The sequence below is a fragment of the Dermacentor andersoni genome, chromosome 8 (assembly GCF_023375885.2).
Source record: "Dermacentor andersoni chromosome 8, qqDerAnde1_hic_scaffold, whole genome shotgun sequence".
NCBI lineage: Eukaryota > Metazoa > Arthropoda > Arachnida > Ixodida > Ixodidae > Dermacentor > Dermacentor andersoni.
The window spans coordinates 115,741,232-115,761,304 of NC_092821.1; the positions used below are offsets into that span (position 1 = coordinate 115,741,232).

The following is a 20,073-nucleotide window of genomic DNA, read 5'->3' on the forward strand; positions in this document are numbered from 1 at the left end:
TAAAACCACTACTGCCCAATAACAAATGTTAAATTATTCCTGACATATCCAACCACCAGGCAGTGTTACTTATCCTAAGTAACGTTTCTCTAACTGAAAAAGGCAATGTGTCTACATTCCGCGGCTTCTCTCGAGCCGATGATTCATCTATCATCGACGTACTGTCATAATTTTTAGCTTTCTTGAACAGTGAAGATGACGTACGCAAATTTTCGCACCATTTTCACAGCGTCATAAGTAAATGCATAGAGGGTTTTGTTCCATACAGAATTAAAGAGGGGCCAAGAAAACCCCTGCATTTCTCGGGAGACGCTATAGCTAAAATGAATATTGGAAAGGTTAAAAACAGAAAAGAGTCATTTTCAGACCAAATATCGTTCTGCTATTCTCAAATAAAGAATCATATTGATAAAGACAAACAGCGTTATTACGGAAAATCCCTGCCGAACTTTATTTTCGTATCAAATGAGAAATTTTCGATGTCTGCTGGGACCTCGGTTTAGCGAAGACAAGTAACACATATTCTGACAGATTGAGAATGGAGAGTCGACTGGTTTTATTCAAGAGTAAAAGCAGGTTTTCAGAGTGGCAGTGGTGGGGCAGAGAAAAGTGTATAACAGCTGTGTCTTACCAGTACTCAAGAACGGGGCAGAAACCTGGAGGCTTACTAAAAGCGTGCTACTTAAATTGGGGACGACGCAACGAGCCATGGAAGGAAGAATGATAGGTGTCACGTTAAGGGATAAGAGAAGAGCAGATTGGATGAAGGAACAAACTCGAGTTAATGTCATCTTAGTTGAAATCAAGAAAAAGAAGTGGGCATGGGCAGGACATGTAATGAGGAGGGAAGATAACCGATCGTCATTAAGGGTTACAGACTGTATTCCAAGGGAAGGGAAGCGTAGCAGGGATGACAGAAAGTTAGGTGGGCGGATGAGATTAAGAAGCTTGCAGGAACAACATGGCCACAATTAGTACATGACCGGGCTAGATGGCGAAGTATGGGAGAGGCATTTGCCCTGCAGTGGGCGTAACCAGGCTGAAAATGGTGATGATGATGATGATGATGATGATGATGATGATGATGATATGCTATCGCTTAGCTTAGGCTCTATTCCACACGTCAGTACCAAAGCCAACAAATTTGCGACAGTGGCCTCTAAAGAAAACGGGGCATTGCTCCTTCAAGTTTTTCTTTAATGTTTGAGATATTCTTCACGAGCAATATTGATAACGTGGTGCCAACGAACACTGCAATCTCAAGGATAAATGCGACGCAACAAATAAAGCGGGAAGCAAGCAATACTTCGCAGTTTTTAGCAATTTTGTTCTGAGCCACACTTCATCCTTACGGCTGATGAAGCACTGTTCTTTAATGCTGACCCTGCAGTTTTCAATTGACAGCTTGAGAAACGTAAGGAAACTTATATTGCGCGTTCATTCCTAACGCTATAGCGGCTGGGATCCCGTGCCTGGAGGCGCCGAGGACGCGCGCTAAGGCTTGCCAAGGTAGAATGCACTTTCACTATTTTGGGAGAGTGGCCAAAGCGGTTGTCTCCGTGTGACGCGTTTGCGGTGAGAAGACGTACCGCAGTGCTGCTGTGACGAACCGGGAAACTAATGAAGAAAAAAAAACAGGAAACATTGCTAATACCAAGGTCACAGGACGCGATGAAATCTAATACCTTTCATCAAGCAGCTGGATCCAACGAGCACCGCTGTCTAATGCCATGAAGCAAGTGAATAAAACGAAGAAAATTCCGTTTCCATGGCGTCAAAGCAAGAAAAGCTTAATATAAAAAAAATCAAAGGTAATAAAGATAACACGAGTTCGTACAGACCAGCTATAGTAACGTTGGTGATACGAGGGACGTTTAGGAAGTAAGCTTCGTAGTTTTTTTTTTTTTTTTTTAGAGAAAAGATGGTACAGCACGCGATACAAACAATCACCTAAGAATCCTCGCTAGTTGCTGGTACAACGACGGAAGGAGCGTCAGCGGAGGAAGAATGACGCATGCGCAGAGAGCCGAGGATGAGAGGGCAGCAGCAGATCTACGTACCCGAGGTTGATTGAGTACAAATCATGATGGCGGACAGGCCTGTGTTGACAAAGTGTTCATGAATGGACGTGCGTTCTGTTACCCGCTGTGAAAGGGCACCTGTTCCCTGCCTGGAAAGCCGCACTTTCGGAAAGGCACTTCCAAAACAATGCTGAGGTGGAGCGGGCTGTGTTATCATTCCTTGCATCGCAGGGCACTGAGTTTTACCAGAGTGGTTTCTTCAAACGGATTGCACGCTATGACAAATGTCTCAATGTCGGTGGCGACTATGTGGAAAAATAGCCCAAGATGTATAGTTGATCATGTCGTGGTGTATTTGATTTGGTGGCATAAAGCTTCCATATGAGCATAAGTGACGAAGCTGGCATTCAGAATGTCCCTCGTACATAGAGTGAGAACGTAAGCCACGAATTCAGAGTTGTCGAAGTGGGTGGAGAAAAGTGATACTGTTTGGGAACGACAGAAAGGGTTCAAACCAAACAGAGCCTTATAATATCTTTGTCCTAACCCAGTGCATAGATATTTCAATAGCTCGAAATACATTAGGGAGCTTACGGCGTCATAGTCAGGGAATTGCTATGGGACATTCCTAAACAAAACTGCACAGATGACAATTTCGGTGGCCTGCTGAAGGTGATATAGAGGGACAACCAAGAAAAATTTGTCTGGGAAAGTAGGAAATGCAACGAAGCGGTGGAAATTGGCCGAGGACTCAAGCAATGAGAACCTCTGGCTGCATTGTTTATGGCTTATGTTAAGAACATAGAAAGCTGACACGAAAACATTAAAATTATTAGATTTGTCTTACATTTGTAATGGACCACTTCTGCCACAGAAAGTCCCTAGGCTGTTGCATGCAGACTGCGTAGTGACAGTAGCAAAGTATGCTAAATATTTGCAGCGACTTGCTAAAATGTGTGGCAATGCCGTGACAAAACTAGGCTTCAGGATTGGCACATATAAATCGGGAATTATTACCTTTAAGGAAGAAACGAATAATTACGTGGTACGAATTCAACACCCAGTCATGCCTATAGCCAAACAACATATATACCCCGGTGTATCCATAGACGAAGGAAACACTTGCTGTAACATCCATCAAGATAAATTGAAAATGAACGGGTTATGTAACGGAGTAATAATGATACATAAATCAATTTGGGCCTCAATATCTATAATGTGGTGCATGGAAGCTGGAAGGCGGTAACAGTTGTAGCACTAACATTGGAAAATGCAATGCTGTACCTAAAGTCTGTAATCTTGAAGGAGTTGGAACTTAACCAGAGATCATAGGCGAGCGCACGGTAAAACCACAAATGAGACAGTGCAGCATTACGCGTGAAGAGCCTCTCTTGAAGTAAGAGACGTGTAGAGAAAAATTTGTTTTCAGGGAAAACTCCGTAACATGTATGAAAAGAAATGGATGGCACAATGCACACATATCTGTACTTCAAATGCATGAAAACAGAATGAAAGAAATCAAGAAAGATGGCAGCCAAATACCGGGCCAATGAAAATTCGAAAAAGCAACTAGGAATCATCAAAAAGGAAGTAAAACAAACATAGACCGTAAATTTGATGGAAAGAATGGCACCAAAAAAAGACCATGGAAACTGACGAGAATTGCAAGAAGGAAATTAGAAGCGAATACGTCTAGGAGAATACGAAGCGCAGTGCCTTTGTATTTGAGGCTCGGGTTGGTTGCCTAAGGACAAAAACATACTGGAGCAAATATTTGGGACAAGATGAGGAATTTGTCTGCTGCAGCGAAAATCTCGGAAGCACTCCGCAGATCCTAATTGAATGCGAAAGTGTTCAACTAATAGATTCGTAGGTAACGTACAACTTCCAGAATCGCTGGGATTTAAAGCGAATGGAAGCATCAAACGGTCACCGCGCTTCACACTCGAGACACGTTTAGAATATTGGTGGAAGAAAAAAGCTAGAAAAAGGTAGATAGTGGCAGATCCGTCAGAGGCATTCACTCTAATAACTATGGAGAGTATCGCAGGAGTAAAGGGGCCGAGTTACTCTTCAAACCATTGTTTTACTCTAGCAAAATGTCCAGTGGAGTGAAATGCATTGTTCCCTCCATCAGCAAGAAGGTGAAATCTTCTTTTCACTCTGCCCTTCTGAGAGAGAGTAGAATGCCCGTTCAACTCTTGCGGCAATAGAGAAAGAAAACATAGCATATGCTCCTGCTTCAACTGTGTGAGGCTGGCCCTAAACATGGCGATGTATCACTGAGGCACGCTGAGCAAAGCCCACACTATTTTGCTTCTAAGAGAACACGCAGCCACAATGCAAAGAAAAGCGGAGCCCGCGCTCTACATTTTCCCTCGCAGTTGCCTCAAAACGCGCGCGCACAATATCGCCAAACGGCACAGCACCAGAGAAAGGTAATCCGACCGGCGAGCGGGAACGAAAGCCATGCAAGGTATAGCGTGCGTCAGCCATCTAGCCAGTCCTTCGTCAAAACAGGCCAGTCCTTCGTCATTCGTTCGATATAACAAATCCTCCACGGGAAGTGAATTCTAGCTTACGTGAGAATTGTGCCTACATGAGATGCTATTGCCATAAGTCGTTGCGATGTTCAGCCGACGCGATTGACAACGGATGAGGCAAGAGCGCTGTATCTCTCGATGTCAATCGGAAAAGCCAGTCGTCGCGATAACTGCATGTGATTTTGTCACTTTCGGCTATGCGTAAGAGCTTTGAAAATCACAAGCGCTGCCAAAACCACGGTATGTTCAATAAGACGTGAGGCGAGGGGACGCATAAAATGTTTTTTACCAGCCCACGATTCCGAGCCTACGCGGAACGTGCTCAGCTTGCGCTTCTTCTGTTTGAATTTATTCAGTTTCGCAGTCTAATGCGTACGGAACGCTGTTGAAGTAAGGAATCACATAACAGAAGGCGTCATTTTGCTGGGGGCATGCTTTCCTTATAGTAAGCCGCGCACCTGACGGCGTCTTTCGCCCATGGGTAATCGGTAACCACTGAAGTGGGCTTCTAGTGAGCGCGAGCATGACTACAAGCAAGAACAATAATCTCGGTAGCCACCTACCGTGCTAACTTAAAGAGGTTGAGTTTGTGAGAGAATGACAGTTACTCCAGCTACTTTTGTAACTCAGTGAATAAAACGACGTTCGATTAAGAAAGTAACCATAACGCTGAAGCATTTCGCCACAAAGTCCGGGAATCGTCGTCTCCAAACTTGAGTACTCCACGTTCCAAGTTCGTTCCAAGTGGTTTCGCCTTGGGTACCCTACGAGTAGAATTTAGAAAGTGCAATATGGGTCATAATGTAATTAGCCACAAATTTAATTTGTGAATGTTTGTTATTTAGTCGCATGTGAATTTCAATTTTTTGTGCAAGTAATGTCCGCCTCTTCGAGTAGGCCAGCTCATCAACTGGAATTGTACCATCTCCCACAGGGAATCTTTACAATTTTTTGAAAGTGTTCGCTAAAACAACCAGTAGATATTTCGCTTATGGACTCCGGAGGACTAGATAATATCGGAGTGCCTCCATTCACACCGAATAAATCCAGTTTGTTGACCATGTCCGACAACTAATTCTCACGGGCATCCTTCTATACGTCAATCCATATGAAAAGATGCGGGTTGAATTTGGCGCAAATAAAACATGGGGCTGGGCTCTTCCCCCACAGGTCTTTTTAGAACGTGTTTGCGCGCATTTCTTTTGTAGAGATGCAGATAAGTTGACCACTGATCTTTCTTATTCTTAACAGGATTTTTCTGCTTTCATCATTATTGGAGAAGTTTCGTGGACGACACAGCCAAATAGGGACCTTTGACTTGGTTAATCTGGCGAAGTTTACTCACAATCTTGCGCATCTTTTGTAATATTCATTGCATAAATCATGAACCGTGTGCATAGTACGTCGTGTTGCCGTATTTACAGTACAAAGCCACTTCACACTAATAGGAGGATAAAGTGAGGTAGACGTTGCTTATATTCTACTTGTGCGTGCTTGCAATCTTGGAACAAATACTCAATGATTTTCGCCAGCGTCCTTTGGGCATGTTTCGCGGGTGTCGACGGAATATCTTGTTTTGCCATGCAAAATTATTTCGCTTTAGACATGAACAAACCTCAAAATTTTTTTGGTTGGGGCTGTTGGGTTGGGCCTGCTGGGTTGGGGCTGTTGTAATGGTTGAGCATGTCGCGGTGAAATTATTTACGTGTCTATCCAACAAAGAACTATAACACATGTAGTCCCCTTCAAATTCACTTGTTCAAAGCGCCGTCACCTGTTACAACCTGTCTCGTAAATGCCGCAGCGAGCTACGTGTAATTGGTTACTCACAGAAATTTTCAAATTACAGTGAGTGTTTCGAAGCAAGAATGAACAGGGATCGACGAATTACGAAACAAAGAAAATTTTTTGCTTACAAGTTATTAAATTACACGTGTTTCCTCACGAACAAGTGTGGTGCATGTATTGCGGTTCCGAATACGGAAGACTTCTCGTAGGTCTTGGCCGTTCACTGTGCTTGCTCCAACGACTCTTGATGTATGAACTGAGCTCAGCGATTGAAACGCGATAGGAGGACGGAATGGCGATCTGGCACTTTTGCACCACTGATGAAGGAACACTGGATGATAGCTAGGGGGCGAAATGCTGTACGATGCATGGCAAATAACCTCGCTTTCAAGCGATTCAACAATGCATGATCTTTGTGACTCCAGTGAACACCGCCACGGCAAGAAGTACCGGCAGCCACTCGCTCCGAGTGTCACGTTTCTATCGCTGGGCAAGAAAAAAGTGGGTTTTTAATGCGAAACTTTCTTTGCAGAGCCTCCAGTATTATAATCACCGTTGCAGCTGGGCGCTGCTTTTGTCCAGCTGATTAGTTGATGCTTAAAGAATAAAAATTGAGGAGCCATGTTACTCTGTGAAGGTGGATGACCAGGGAGCTGTAGTCCGTCACACAGTTATTAGACAAGGGTACCTGTATTTATTTTCATCATTTGGTAGCGGTAGTAACGATAGATTTGTGACTACTTTGATATGCCCAGAATGGTTTGGTTCGAATCTTAGAACCTTGGTCAACGTTAAATCTGTACAGCACCGCTGCTGAGTAGTTGGTTAAGTTGGATTGGCGTGAGACTTAGGTGAAACTCTGCCAGTCTGTCACGATGATCACAGGAGTAGCGTTATCACAACTATACTATGCATAGTGCGTGGTCATGAACTTCTCGATATCACAGTTAGATGGGCCTGGTGATATATACACAGTGGGTATCACAATGCTGTCTTCCGTTTGTACGGTACCGACATCCTCACAGTCGGTGGCATTGTCCTCTAGCGAGTCCACCGTGTGTGATTGTAGATAAATTTTGTTCTTTGCGCATGAGGCAACGCCTCCTGCTTGTGAGAATAGCTGCTGTTGACAAACTATTCCAGAAAAGCCCATAGACTTGAATCACTGCATCTTGGTTTTATGTATTCCTATTTATTATTATCATCATAAAAGGAGGAATGCTGAAGCCTGCTTCACCTCCACCGTGGGTAGGCCCGGTATTGCAGCATCTCCAGGGTTCCTCCCACGCTTACCTTTTTTATTGGTGATGCGTGGGCACAAAAGGTACATGGAACCCTAACCATGTACAGCATTGATGTAAAATGTAAACAGATGCCCGATGGTGGGAACCCACGCCTGTCTCACAGCGCAGCAGCGCGATGCTCTAACCGTTAGGACGCAATCGAGCGCATGCCTACTTTATGCCAACGTCGACTACCCGTTTCAGGTGAACGCCACGTCCTTCACATTGAGCAGCGCACGGGCACAGCACGTGGTTGTCCAGATGCAAAGGGGCTGCGTTTGGACAGCTTGTAGCGTGGTCGCTGTGGTTCGAGCGAGGGGATTCGTTATGACCTTGCAACGACATTGTAATAACACAGAATGTGACACCGATTTCTGCACCCTTTATACGTTTAAGCAAAACTTCAATGTTTGTAGATTCCAGCAAGTTCCGCTCGTTCTGTCGCACCTGTTTTATCATCGACCTATGCAAATTACTTACTCTGTGACGATGCAAACAACTTCCCAATAACACCTGACTTTTTTACGGAAGGCACCTCAATAGGCACATCACACGTATTAAGCAGGCATTGAAGTTCCCGACGGGACAGTGACAACGACCGTATGCTAGACACTGCATGCTCTTTTTATTGACGTTTATAGAATGCGCTTGCTTGAGGTAACGTCTAAAAAATCTTTTGCAATTAAGAGGACGAATCTTCGTTTTGTTACTACCGCTTCCGGTAGCCCGTGTGCTGAAATGACAACAAAGGCTCATTAAAACTTGTTGAAAGCAAGCGTTAACAGTGCGCATTGTACGTGTAGCTTCCGAATTTTTAGCAAATAAAAAAATAAAGATTACAAAACTACGATTCCTTAAAAGTACCAGTGTTTGTTAGTTCAAATAAACTTACAAAGCTTTCTCGGCAAACCCTGGATACATCCATATTGCCTAACGAATGACTGCTCGTGAAGATATGCCGCCTTTGTAAGACAGGTAATTAAATTTCGCTTAATAAATACTACCCCGTTTCCAATTTCCATGCCTGGCTCGTATTCTAACTACCCGAACAAAAATTTTGTTTAGCCTTGATAATTTTCTTGAGACTAATTGATTCTTCACGTCAGCGGAAAGTGGCTTTTCAAAAACGTTTTATTGGGAAACGCAACTGCCTTTTAACTCGATAGCGTTAAGGAGCTCATGTCGCAGAAAAGCCGGTGTCGTCGGCGTCGGAGACGTCGGCCGTGAGCGGAAAATGGGGGAAGGCAATTCATAAATAAAAACTCGCAAGTTGGGCGGGTGGGAATCGGGTTTACGGAGAACTCAGGCATGCGTTCAATGCTTCAAAGCGGGACAAAAGCGGCTCAAGCGAATGCGGTGTTGCCTTAGAAACGCGCCGTAGAATGTTATACTGCGGTGTATATCGGTAATTATGAGCATGTAAATTACAGAAGTCGCAGTTAAAGACGTAGCACTCTACGTTTCCGCTACATTTGTTCGGCGCTTGACGCGCACGCAGAGCCATCTTGCGGCAAACACAGAAGACCCCCTCCTCGCAATGTACGGCACTGCCCCGACAGGTGGCGCGCCACTCTGCCCCGCGACGCCGCTCCTCTCCGCTCACAGCGCTATTGCCAGGTGCAGCATCCGATGCTGGACACCTCTGACATCGATGCTGGACACCGCATCGATGCTGGACACCGCTACGCTGTAGCGCGTCTGGTAGGAAAGCGTCCCCTGCAATATGTACCGTGCTGCTGGCGAGGAGTCATGCGTCTGCGTGGTGCTCCCAAGTGTGAAAGAGGATGATCCCATCGAGGCGTCAGCCCCACGATTGCGTGCGCCTTCATGGAGCGTCGCGGCCCGGCTGTCCGTGCCGATCACGACGTTTGGCTCGAGTAGATCGTTTCTCTCTCCGAGACACCGAGTTCTTTGGTTCGTTCCGTTTGCTCAGGCACACGTTTCGTCTTTGTGCGACTCAAGAGCATGCCGAGAGAATGAGTGGGCGGTGCAAACGGAGTGCGATAACTCTATCGCGTTCCACTTTTGAAGGCGAAGCTTAAGCGTCCACCAATTTTTTCGTTCTCTGATTACATCGAATATTGAATCGCTCCGCATGTGGCGATTGTATTTTCTTAGTCATATACAGAGTTGCCCGCAAAACAGATTGACGGCGAAAGAACAAGATGGGACACAGCGCTGAACTAACAATGTAGTATTGATTGCACGAGATGATATGTACACGTCCTCGCACAGAAGGAAGGAAAAGGAAGGCATAGAAACCAACCAACCCAGCAAGTTCAGCTGACACAGGTGGCTAACACGAAAAATACGTTTCTTTCTCTGAAAAGGAGACTGACGGGCCGCTAACAGAATTTGTGTTCCTTATCGCTGCACCTTCTACCGCCTGCTGGTTTTGCCTACCGTGGTATTTTTTCTCCAACTGTGCAAATAATCCCATACCAGCTAGCCTGCGAATCTGTCCTTTTGTATATTCTTAGGTTTCTCTAAGGCGGTTGACACGGTTTGTCACAAGTATCTGTTGTGTAAACTAAGCCGCGATACTAACTTCGTCGTTTTCACTGAAAGTCTTCTAAACAATCGCATTCAAAGTGCTACACCTAATGGTTATATTTCTTCTTTCAGTGATGTTCATTCGGGCGTAACCGAAGGTTCAGGTCGGAGACCTCTACTTTTTCATTTTTCCTAACGACGGTACGGCTACAGTATTTTCGTACATTTTTTCACTGACGATTGTGTTACATTTGGAAAAGTTGCAGTGAAATCGACGTGAACAAATTGGAACTCTTTTATAACGCAATATCTAATATTGCCAACCTCTGTAACTTCGGAAGCGTGCGATACGACCTAGCACAACTGCTCCATGGAACTCTAATACCTTTCAAATATGAACCCGCTAATTCTGTGTGGCATTTCAGACAAGACAACCCAGTTAATTTCTTAGAATTAGCCGAAATCACTGTTTTATTTTTCTAAGCATAACAAAGTTACGAGCTTTACAACAATCAAGTCTAACCTAGGCTTCTCGTCGCTGTTTTATGACCACATGAGCTATCACACGATGTTGATTATTAATAGGTTTTGTACTGATCTATGTCACACAAAGCTCTTTCGCAGTAATTTTTGTCACTGAACCCGTGTTAATTAACACCGCCTTCCCGCTAATACTCTTGCCATTAATGACAACGCCAATTTTTTGAAACGTTGGCTAACATTGCGTAATCAAGAACGCTGGATTTTTTTTTACTCATTAGCGTAAATACACCGTCCGTGAAATCGGTAAAATTATGTCTATCGCAGCGAGGGAAGCAACCGCAGGAGGAAGAAGGCACGCAGAAGTAGAGAAGAGAATCGCCGCGTTCGTGTCCTTGGCACCTTTTTATTTCGCTTCTTCGTTAGTCGAAGCAAAGTGAGGTAACGGGAGCGTGTTCTCAGACGAGCGAGTGGCAAGGAAAATCCGGAGCGAAGGAGGAGAGGCTGTGGCTCATCGCGCGACTCGATGGCCGGCCGGTGGTCGCCAGCCTATCGTGGGCGATGAGGCAGAAGAGAATGTCAGGCATATTAATGCCTACGCATTCTTTGGCGAGTACCACCGAAGAAACCGGGTCTGTCATGTAACGCCTTGTAACTGTAATATGAGTGCGTGATTTGTCAAGTTAAGATGTTTAATCTCTCTAATTGTGTAATTGTAGATGCGTGGTAACGTTACAATCCTTCAAAAAAACGGACAAGGTCAAGTCGTCGTCGCCTCGACATAGTGATTTGATGCAATAAATATGCATAAAGTCATACTCGCGAAAATACTAGTGGCTAGAAGGAACAAAGTGGACCGCGACAGGGTCTATGAGATAATCAACAGCAAGAAGAAAGTATGTGTTCAGAAGTGAATCGGAAACGACGTTATATGGCGATGCTCGATAAAAAATCTCACTGCCCTTCCACTCTGTCAAGACGGATGACCAGCGAAGCTGTGTATGTGGGCCCCTTAATGATGAACTGCACCTTCTCCGTGGGTCGGCCCGGTATTGCACTATCTTCGGGATCGGACCACTTATGGCGAGTGCTTAACGCCTGCTTCCCCTCCGCCGCGGATCGGGCCGGTATTGTAGTATCTTCAGGATCGGCCCACGTATGGGGAGTGCTTAACGCCTGCTTCACCTCCCCAGCGGGTCGGGCCGGTATTGCAGTATCTTCGGGATCGGCCCACTTATGGGGAATGCTTAACGCCTGCTTCCCCTCCACCGCGGGTCGGGCCGGTATTGTAGTATCTTCGGGATCGGCCCACGTATGGGGAGTGCTTAACGCCTGCTTCACCTCCGCCGCAGGTCGCGCCGGTATTGCAGTAACTGCAGCATTGGCCGACGTAGGGGGAGTGCTTAACGCCTGCTTCACCTCCGCCGAAGGTCGGCCTGGCATTGCACTATCCTCAGGATGGGCCCAGGTATGGCGAGTGCTTAACGCCTGCTTCACCTCCGGCGTGGGTCGGCCCGGTATTGCACTATCTTCGGGATCGGTCCACGTATGGGGAGTCCTTAACGCCTGCTTCACCTCCCCAGCGGGTGGGGCCGGTATTGCAGTAACTTCTGGATCGGCCCACTTATGGGGAGTGCTTAACGCCTGCGCCACCTCCGCCGCAGATCGCGCCGGTATCGCCGTATCTGTAGGATCGGCCCACGTAGGGGGAGTGCTGAACACATGCTTCACCTCCGCCGCGGGTCGGCCCAGCATCCCACTGTCTTTGGGATCGGCCCACGTATGGGGAGTGCTTAACGCCCGTTTCACCTCCGCTGCGCTTTGGGCTGGTCTTTCACTAGCTTCGGAATCGGCCACGTATGGGGAGTTTTCTTGCTTACCACAACAACACGAAAATTTCCTTGGACGGTAGAGTTACACAGCTTCGCAGTAAAAAAAATTGGCTGAAGGCTTAGCTTGGTTAAGCCTTGAAAATTGCGAAAGCAATACCCTTGCCTGCGCCTTGGTTAGGCTGATGGTGTGGACATGGTTGCCATTTGTTAAACTTATGGCTATACATCATCCGACATAGCGCAAGGCAGAGCGCCGACCACTGCGAGGAACCCACCTGTAGCCGCATTTATCCTCCTAGCGTGACGTCACACCAGCGAGCGCCCTCTCTCGGTAGCGCCGCAGCAGCGGCGCGCAAGGCTTCGCCTCCACCATCGATGCTGCGAGCTGGGGCCCCGTCTCTCTGTCTGGCGTGACGTCACACGGTCACGTCACGCCGCAGCTGTGTAAGGAGGCGCCACGACCACCGATGGGCCGAAAGTGCGAGCAGTATTGCTTTCGCAATAAAATATGCAGATCCCACGCACTATGCGAATCGATGAAATCAAAGCTTCGTCTGCTGCTTGCGTTCACTGACGTTATTTGGCGGTGATGTATTGACGGCATACGACAGTCTGACGCGATGTGAAATGTTACCTTGCCTGCTCAGCTCGACGCCTGATGCGAGCGTTGGTCTCATCGGCACTAAGTGCACGCTTCGGCGCCATTCTGGGCTGTAGCGTTGTAGCTCGCAAAACTGCCTCCTCTCTCTCTCTCTCTCGCTATACCGTCGCTAATATTCTCCCCATCTCTTCCATTTACTGTTGTTGCTGGTGAGCACGCAGGGAAGCGCGGCAGCTGCTGCACAGCATCTGTGCGATGTCACGCCTATGCGTGGCGTCTAGAGGCCGTTGTACAGAAGCGACGAGGCGTAAATCTTGACACGACATTCTCTGATGGTCTTTGCTTTGCGCCAATAACGCGATAGCTTTAAGAACCCCGTGTCGCAGAAAAGCCGCCGTCGACGCCGTGCGTGGCAAGAATAATTCCTAACCACAACCGCGCAGGCCGTCCACGTGGCACAGACATTTTCTTAGATTCTTTACAAAGCTTTTCTTCGGAGTTTTGAGAATGACAGCTCATAAACTAAGGTCACGAAACAAAACACCGACAGCGCATGGCTTTTATGTTACTATGACATGGCCACGTCTAGACCACCTTTCGACGCGGTCCCTGTTAACGGCGTGCGTTCCGACTACGTCCGGATTTGACCGGTATTACAGCAGCAGCAGCAGCAGTGGGATAGTTGAAGGAAGAGGCAAAGAAAGCTTTGCTAAGAATAAAACACTCGTCACGTCGCAGTTGCGTCGACATTTTCTGCAACAAAATACGCTACAGAATTTCTGAAGATTGTCTACTAATTCGTAAGCATTCTTTCGCTCCGCAAAATGTGATGACTAGAGACGCATATGCTAGCAACATAAGTGAGCAAAAAAGAAGTAACGGCCGAGCCATAGAATCCTTACGCATTATTAGACAATTCTCAGAATTTCTGGGGCGTTTTGTTTTTACAACAAAGTGTACACCGGGAACGCAGGCAAGCATTACGGAGAGCGCTGTCCGCGTTGATGCCGACGCAATAAAATAGCAGGACGTGGACGCGTTCTGCCTACATGCTCGCCGTAGAGCCTCTATGTCGTGAAGGAACTCCCAGAAGGCCAGGGAAGGTGCCGAAGAAAATGGTGGCGAGCTCTGGAGCAAACGTGTCTCGGCCGTGGGCGGCAAAGAGAGAGGGGGGATTGTCGCTCGCTCGTTCGTCCGCACCAGCCGCGGTTGCTCAGAAAAAAAAAATAGCCGCGGTTGCTCAGTGGCTATGGTGTTGGGCTACTGAGCACGAGATCGCGGCATCGAATCTCGGCCACGGCGGCCACATTTCGATGGAGGCGAAATGCGAAAACACCCGTGCACTTAGATTTAGGTGCACGTTAAAGATCCCCCGGAGGTCGAAATTTCCGGAGCCCTCCACTACGGCGTGCCTCCTAATCAGAAAGTGATTTTGGCACGTAAAGCCCCATACTTTTTTGTTTCGTTCGTTCGTTCTTTCGGGCAGTACGCAGCAGACATTGACAACTATTATTGTCCTTGATTTTCTTGATTTTAGCGTATATATATATACACGCTGAAATCAAGAACATCAAGGACAATAATAGTTGTCAATGTCTGCTGCGTACCCGTCGTATATATATATATATATATATATATATATATATATATATATATATATATATATATATACCAGCTTCTAACTCTAGCGCAGCTTTCGAAGCGCGTGGCCGTGCATGCCCTATTTTGGCGGGTGCAAACCTACGCGAGCCAAGATGTCTTGTGAGTTCGTGCGCACTGAGTGCTTGCGCGCGTAGCACTGTAGGTCGCGTAACGCCAAGTTTGAAGGATGCGTTGGAGCTAGAGTCTGCGATAAGCGTCCGCTCGGCGCCGCGGCCATTCATGCACGTGTCCGCTGTCATCGAGCGAGTTCTGTTCATGTGCCACATCTCGCGCGTGACACTGTTTGTTTATTTAGTTGGTAAGGTAATGTTTACTCCAGTGTTACCGTGTTCAATAAAGCTACTCGGTTATGTAGTCATATAGAAATAAATCTAATAGCTATACAGTTTGCAATCGCAAGCAACACTTCTGCATACAGGCGAAGGTGCGACTTTTTTCACTACCAGCAAATAAATTTAGGCTGCCCTTAAGCTGCACTTTACAAATCAATGAAATACAAAAAAGTTGGTGGTCTGCTTAGCCGCCGTACGCTCTTAACAAAACTGCGGGTGGCATACAAAAAATATACCTGCGGACCTTTATACCGTAAGTACGAGAAAATAAGTAAGTGATCCGAACAATCAGTCATAGCTGAATATTCTGAACAAACTAAAGGTAACATTCTTCATGCCGCACACTACAACGCTAAAAGAAAAATTCGATTGATATTTGATTGATATTCGATATTTCGAAAGCTCCCTCATAGCAATAAGCATTACCAATCGCTCCGTAAGTGCCGCTCGTTTACCTTGCGCGCTTGGCGGCTTGTGCGATGAAAGAAAGGCTTAAAAGTTCTTTTTTTTTTTGCTTCATTCAAATCGCCCCTAAGGCGTTGGCATTGAAAAGTTTATCGTGCGTTCAAACATGGGTCATATGGCCACGCACCGATGGCAACATTCGAGTGCAACCAATGTAAAAAACAAATGGTTCAAAAGTGGAAGGACGCTTTGAAACTTTCTTACAAATTCCATGTGCTGGATATCGAAGTTCTGGAGGATAATGTTTATCCACTGGTCTTGGGGCTTCTCGCCCTTGAGGAGCACTTTTTCATCCTTCGTGGCCACCCGGATGCCCACGTAGGTGACCGAGATACGGAAGATGACGTTATCACCCTTGGGGAACACATGAAAATGGTTCTTCGTCAACCGGTAGCCAACCAGGATCCTGCGGTTATTTAAAATGTGCATACTTGTAATATACTGGAGTAAAATCTGACAGTAAATTAAATGAAGGATTTGCTGCCTGATATTGCAGACACAAGCCCACATGCGGCTTCTCAAGGCTGCGTTTCCCGCCATTACACCGGAAAAGTCACAGAAGTCGCCCGTGTCTTCACATGTGTCCATGGCTACACGTTTACTGCTTCCCACATGTGGTCGCCATCGAAGTCTCCCTCCTTGCTTGTTCCGATTTTTATACATCTGCACTCTCGCTCTAACGAAATGTTCGGCCATGAATACTATCACGCATGCAGGCAACAATTATAAGCTACAATTCAGTGTAGCTTATAAAGCGTGGGGCGTCTACCGGTGACTTCTGAAATTGAGCACGCCAACTGGAAGAACGTTGCCTTTTTCATTAAAGCATTAAGAATTTATTGTTCATCAGAGTTATTACAACCAGGCCATTTTTGCGCACACTGCAAAACAAAGGCCTCGCCCAGCAATATCCAATTGCGCCTGTCTTGCCCTAGCTCATCTCGAGTTATTCCTGCCCATTTCCTTCTTTTATCACACCAACTAATTTTCTGCCAACCTAGACTGCTCTTTTCTTCTCTTGGAACCAATACTGTTACTCTAATAGCCCATTGGTCATCTGTTCAACGTGTTGCACGGCCTGCTCACGTCTATTTTTGCCTCTTATTGTCAATTAAAAAAGTCAACCCCAGTTTGCTCTCGAATTCACACTGCTGCCTTCGTGTCACTTTACGGTACACCTAACAATCGTTGTTCCATCGCCCAATGCGCGGTGCTTTACTTCGTGTGCAGCTTCTTTGGTAAACTCCAAGTTTTTTACCCATAAGTAAGAACTAATAGGGTAAAATGATTGACCCCTTTACTTTACAAAGATAGCGCTAAGCTGCCAGCCATAATCTCGACGTGCCGGCCATATGCATTCCAGTCAATTTTTGTTCTTCTATCACTCCTCTGAAGATGAGGGTGTCATGTCAGTGATTGACCTAGATAAGCATACTATTGCGCAGACTCCGGAAGCTGAATACCGATCATAAATTCTTGCTTTCTTTCCAGCTATGCAACACCATTTTTGTCTGCTGCATGTTAATGTTCAACCCTACTCTTGCACTTTATCCGCTAAGATTCTCAACAATAAGTTGTAATTCATCACCCATGTTGCTCAACGGGAGATTGTCATCTGCAAACTGTATCTTGGTGTGATTTTCGGCATCCATCCTCACTCCTAGTCCTTCCAAGTCTTATGGCTTAAGTAATTTTGCTAAACATGCAGTGAATAGCATTCGAGACACGGCGACTCTTTCCATGACGCCTTTCCTGGACTTTAATCCCATTATCTTGTAGAGTGCAAAGGAAGCTGGGGAGCGTATCTATATGATGTTCAAATACTCCCACATGCTCCCTGTACCCCTTGATCACAAGTAAAAGCCTAATGACTACTGGTATATCTACTGAGACAAATGCATTTAAGAAGTCTATGAAAGCCATACAAAGAGGTAGGTTGTACTCCGCACATTTCTTAATTACTTTATTGATGGGGTGGATATGATGCAGTTGGAAAATCCCACTTCCTAAAGCCAGGACGTTCTCTTGGTTGAATGAAGTCGAGTGTTGCCCGAAATCACCTCTCTAATTATTCTATACAATATTGGAAGCAACCTATAGGAATAATAGTTTTTTGACTCTCTAACGTCTCTCTCCTTATTATTGACAATTATGTTAGCGTTCTTCAAACTCCTTGGTATACTTGAAGTCATAAGGCACTGTGTATAAAAGCTGGCTAGATATTCAAGTGTAAAATGGCCCTTCCCATGCATTTGACTAAATCAATTGTTATTCAATATTATCCGGGTCATGTCTTAAAAAGCTCTTCTAACCTCATCGCTAGTTACACGCGGAGCTTCTGCATCTTGGTCATCCCTATTTTTAAGGAAGTTTGGGGATTGCTCCGAGTAATGTGCAGATGAGAACAGGAGCAGTGTGCAGCAATTACTACATCGTCCGAATCGCTGACGATACTACCCGGCTTATCTTTCACTGCGTACATCCTGCTGCCTCTTTTCATCAACTTTCTTTCTCACTTATTTCATGCTGCCAACATTTTTTATTGGTTTCCGAACCGTTTCGATGTTATAATTTAGGTTATTACCGTTCTTTTCTTTTTTATCACCTTTAGAAGTTCAGTAAATTTTAACTAATGTCTCCAGGCAGATTAGTTCATGCTCTGTCGTTTCTTTCTCAGGTCTTTTGTTATTTGGGAGAGCTTGCCTAGTTGTTCTGATGGTAGGTTGCTCTTCAATTGGTGCTTCTTAGAAAAGCAGAGGTAGGTTACATTTATCAAGTCCGTGCTATCTTCATCCGCCTATTTTAAATTTGCATATATATTTTTCCATATTTGCATATATACCAGCCTGAATCATTCGGATTTTACCCTGACTGCATATAGCATGACCTATGTCCTTGTAACTAGTTTTGCTCTTCCTGTGTTCCCATTGAGCGCGACCTTATACCTTAATCAACTTTATTCACATCACTATAGCCGGCTTAATATTGTAAATCCCGCACCCTGCTAGCGTTGGCACAGATTATGCAATTTATTTAATTTCATGTTTTTCTGGTGAGGACGATCCCGGTCCACATCCTGCTACTGCCTTTCTGAAAGAAGGTGTGCATGATGAGGGGTCATTTTTTTCCCCCTAATTCTACCAACTTCTCTCCTGTAGTATTCTTAAGAGTCGATTCAGTAGCTGCCAATTGCCTGTTCTTCGGGCTGCCTTTTTCTTCCACTTTTACACTGAAATCGCCCATGACTCCACTATGCTCAGTTCGCACAAGGTTGCCAGGTTCCAACTAGAGTGGCGGTCTATCATGATCCACAGAATCTCAGCACGGTACGCTGCGTTGCATGTCTAACCCTAGGGCGGCCCTTCCCAGTGGCTAACCCTTAGCCACTGGAGACTGAGTGCTATCGGTCATTTGAAATAGCTATGAGTTAGATTAGGCCCTGATACTGCTCGAGGAAGGGCAATTGCTGTGTGGTGGGGGAATGCCTTGCTGAACTTCAGGGCGTTTATAATATAGTAGATCATTGACTAATATAGCCTCACTGGCTCTGGGCAGTTTCTTTCTTGGCCGGTTTCAGACGCTACTCCTACGTTGAAATTGTACTATCCTGAACGAAGATTTAAACTTAGGACCTTGAGTAAGGGAACCCGTTGTTCAACTAGTATGTAAGTATGGTACTTCGCTTTGTGTTTCATTTCTGCATAATGAAGGATTACTGCTGTCCAAACTGCACATTGGTCAGAAGATATTAAAAGTATATCGAGTTTGCTAAAACGTGTTGTCGCCAAGTGCATCAATCCGCGTTCGTTTCTCGAATGACTCCAACGCCGATTTAACCTCGCAGAAAGGGAAAGAAATTTCGCTCTCTGCTGCGTGGCGTTATTAGCCATGAACTTTGTTGCTGTAGCCAAAGTAGCTCATTCCGGCGTGTTTGAAATTAAAGCCACGACTCAGAAAGGACAGTAGGCATGAGGAATGCACTAGCTGAAGAAACTGCCATACGTACACGGCCACAGAGTTCCCAGCTAATATTCTAACACCTTATAAGGAAGTTGAAGGGGGAACAAACGTTGCTATATGCGTTGTCGCTCTTCCCACAATATATGTCCAATGGGGTGCACAACTTTAAACATGCATAGAAAAAGCCAGTTTCGTGGAACGCGAAATCCCTATGCAGCCAGGTATGTAATGAAGTGTAATTAAAAAAATGAGCAAAGGTTTCATAACCATGCGCTAAAGTAACGTGAGCGCATCATACGACACACTGTGATAGTTGGCTTCCTGGAGTAGGGTGATGATCTTTTTCTTGTGGTTTATACGTGATTTGCTCATGTTGCCGTGAAACTGGCCTAACGGCGATGTAGTCGAAAAGAACAGTCAGAGCGGTGTGATGCGTATGAAGTCCTCCGTTGTTGAGCGGCACAAAGAACGCACAAGACACCCCTACTACGCAGCTGTTCCGCTGCTCACGTGGGCCCACTCTAACCCCATATTATGACCGACGTAGAGTGGCCCAGAACATTGGGATAACGCCCAAAGGAGCGCGCGAATAAATGAGGGAGCTTGCAGCTTT

General features: G+C 45.7%; 1 protein-coding gene across 1 annotated transcript in view; it reads right to left on the reverse strand.

Annotated features, from left to right (window-relative positions):
- Window positions 1-8,238: 8,238 nt before the first annotated feature.
- Window positions 8,239-20,073, reverse strand: part of LOC129384336 (uncharacterized) — a 73,185-nt gene continuing 61,350 nt past the window's right edge. The window contains exons 6-7 of the mRNA XM_055069673.1: window positions 15,705-15,906; window positions 8,239-8,368 (exon numbers count right to left, since the gene is read on the reverse strand). Of these exons, the coding sequence (XP_054925648.1) occupies window positions 8,345-8,368; window positions 15,705-15,906 (226 nt within the window). The 3' untranslated portion in view covers window positions 8,239-8,344. The remainder of the gene's footprint in view (window positions 8,369-15,704; window positions 15,907-20,073) is intronic.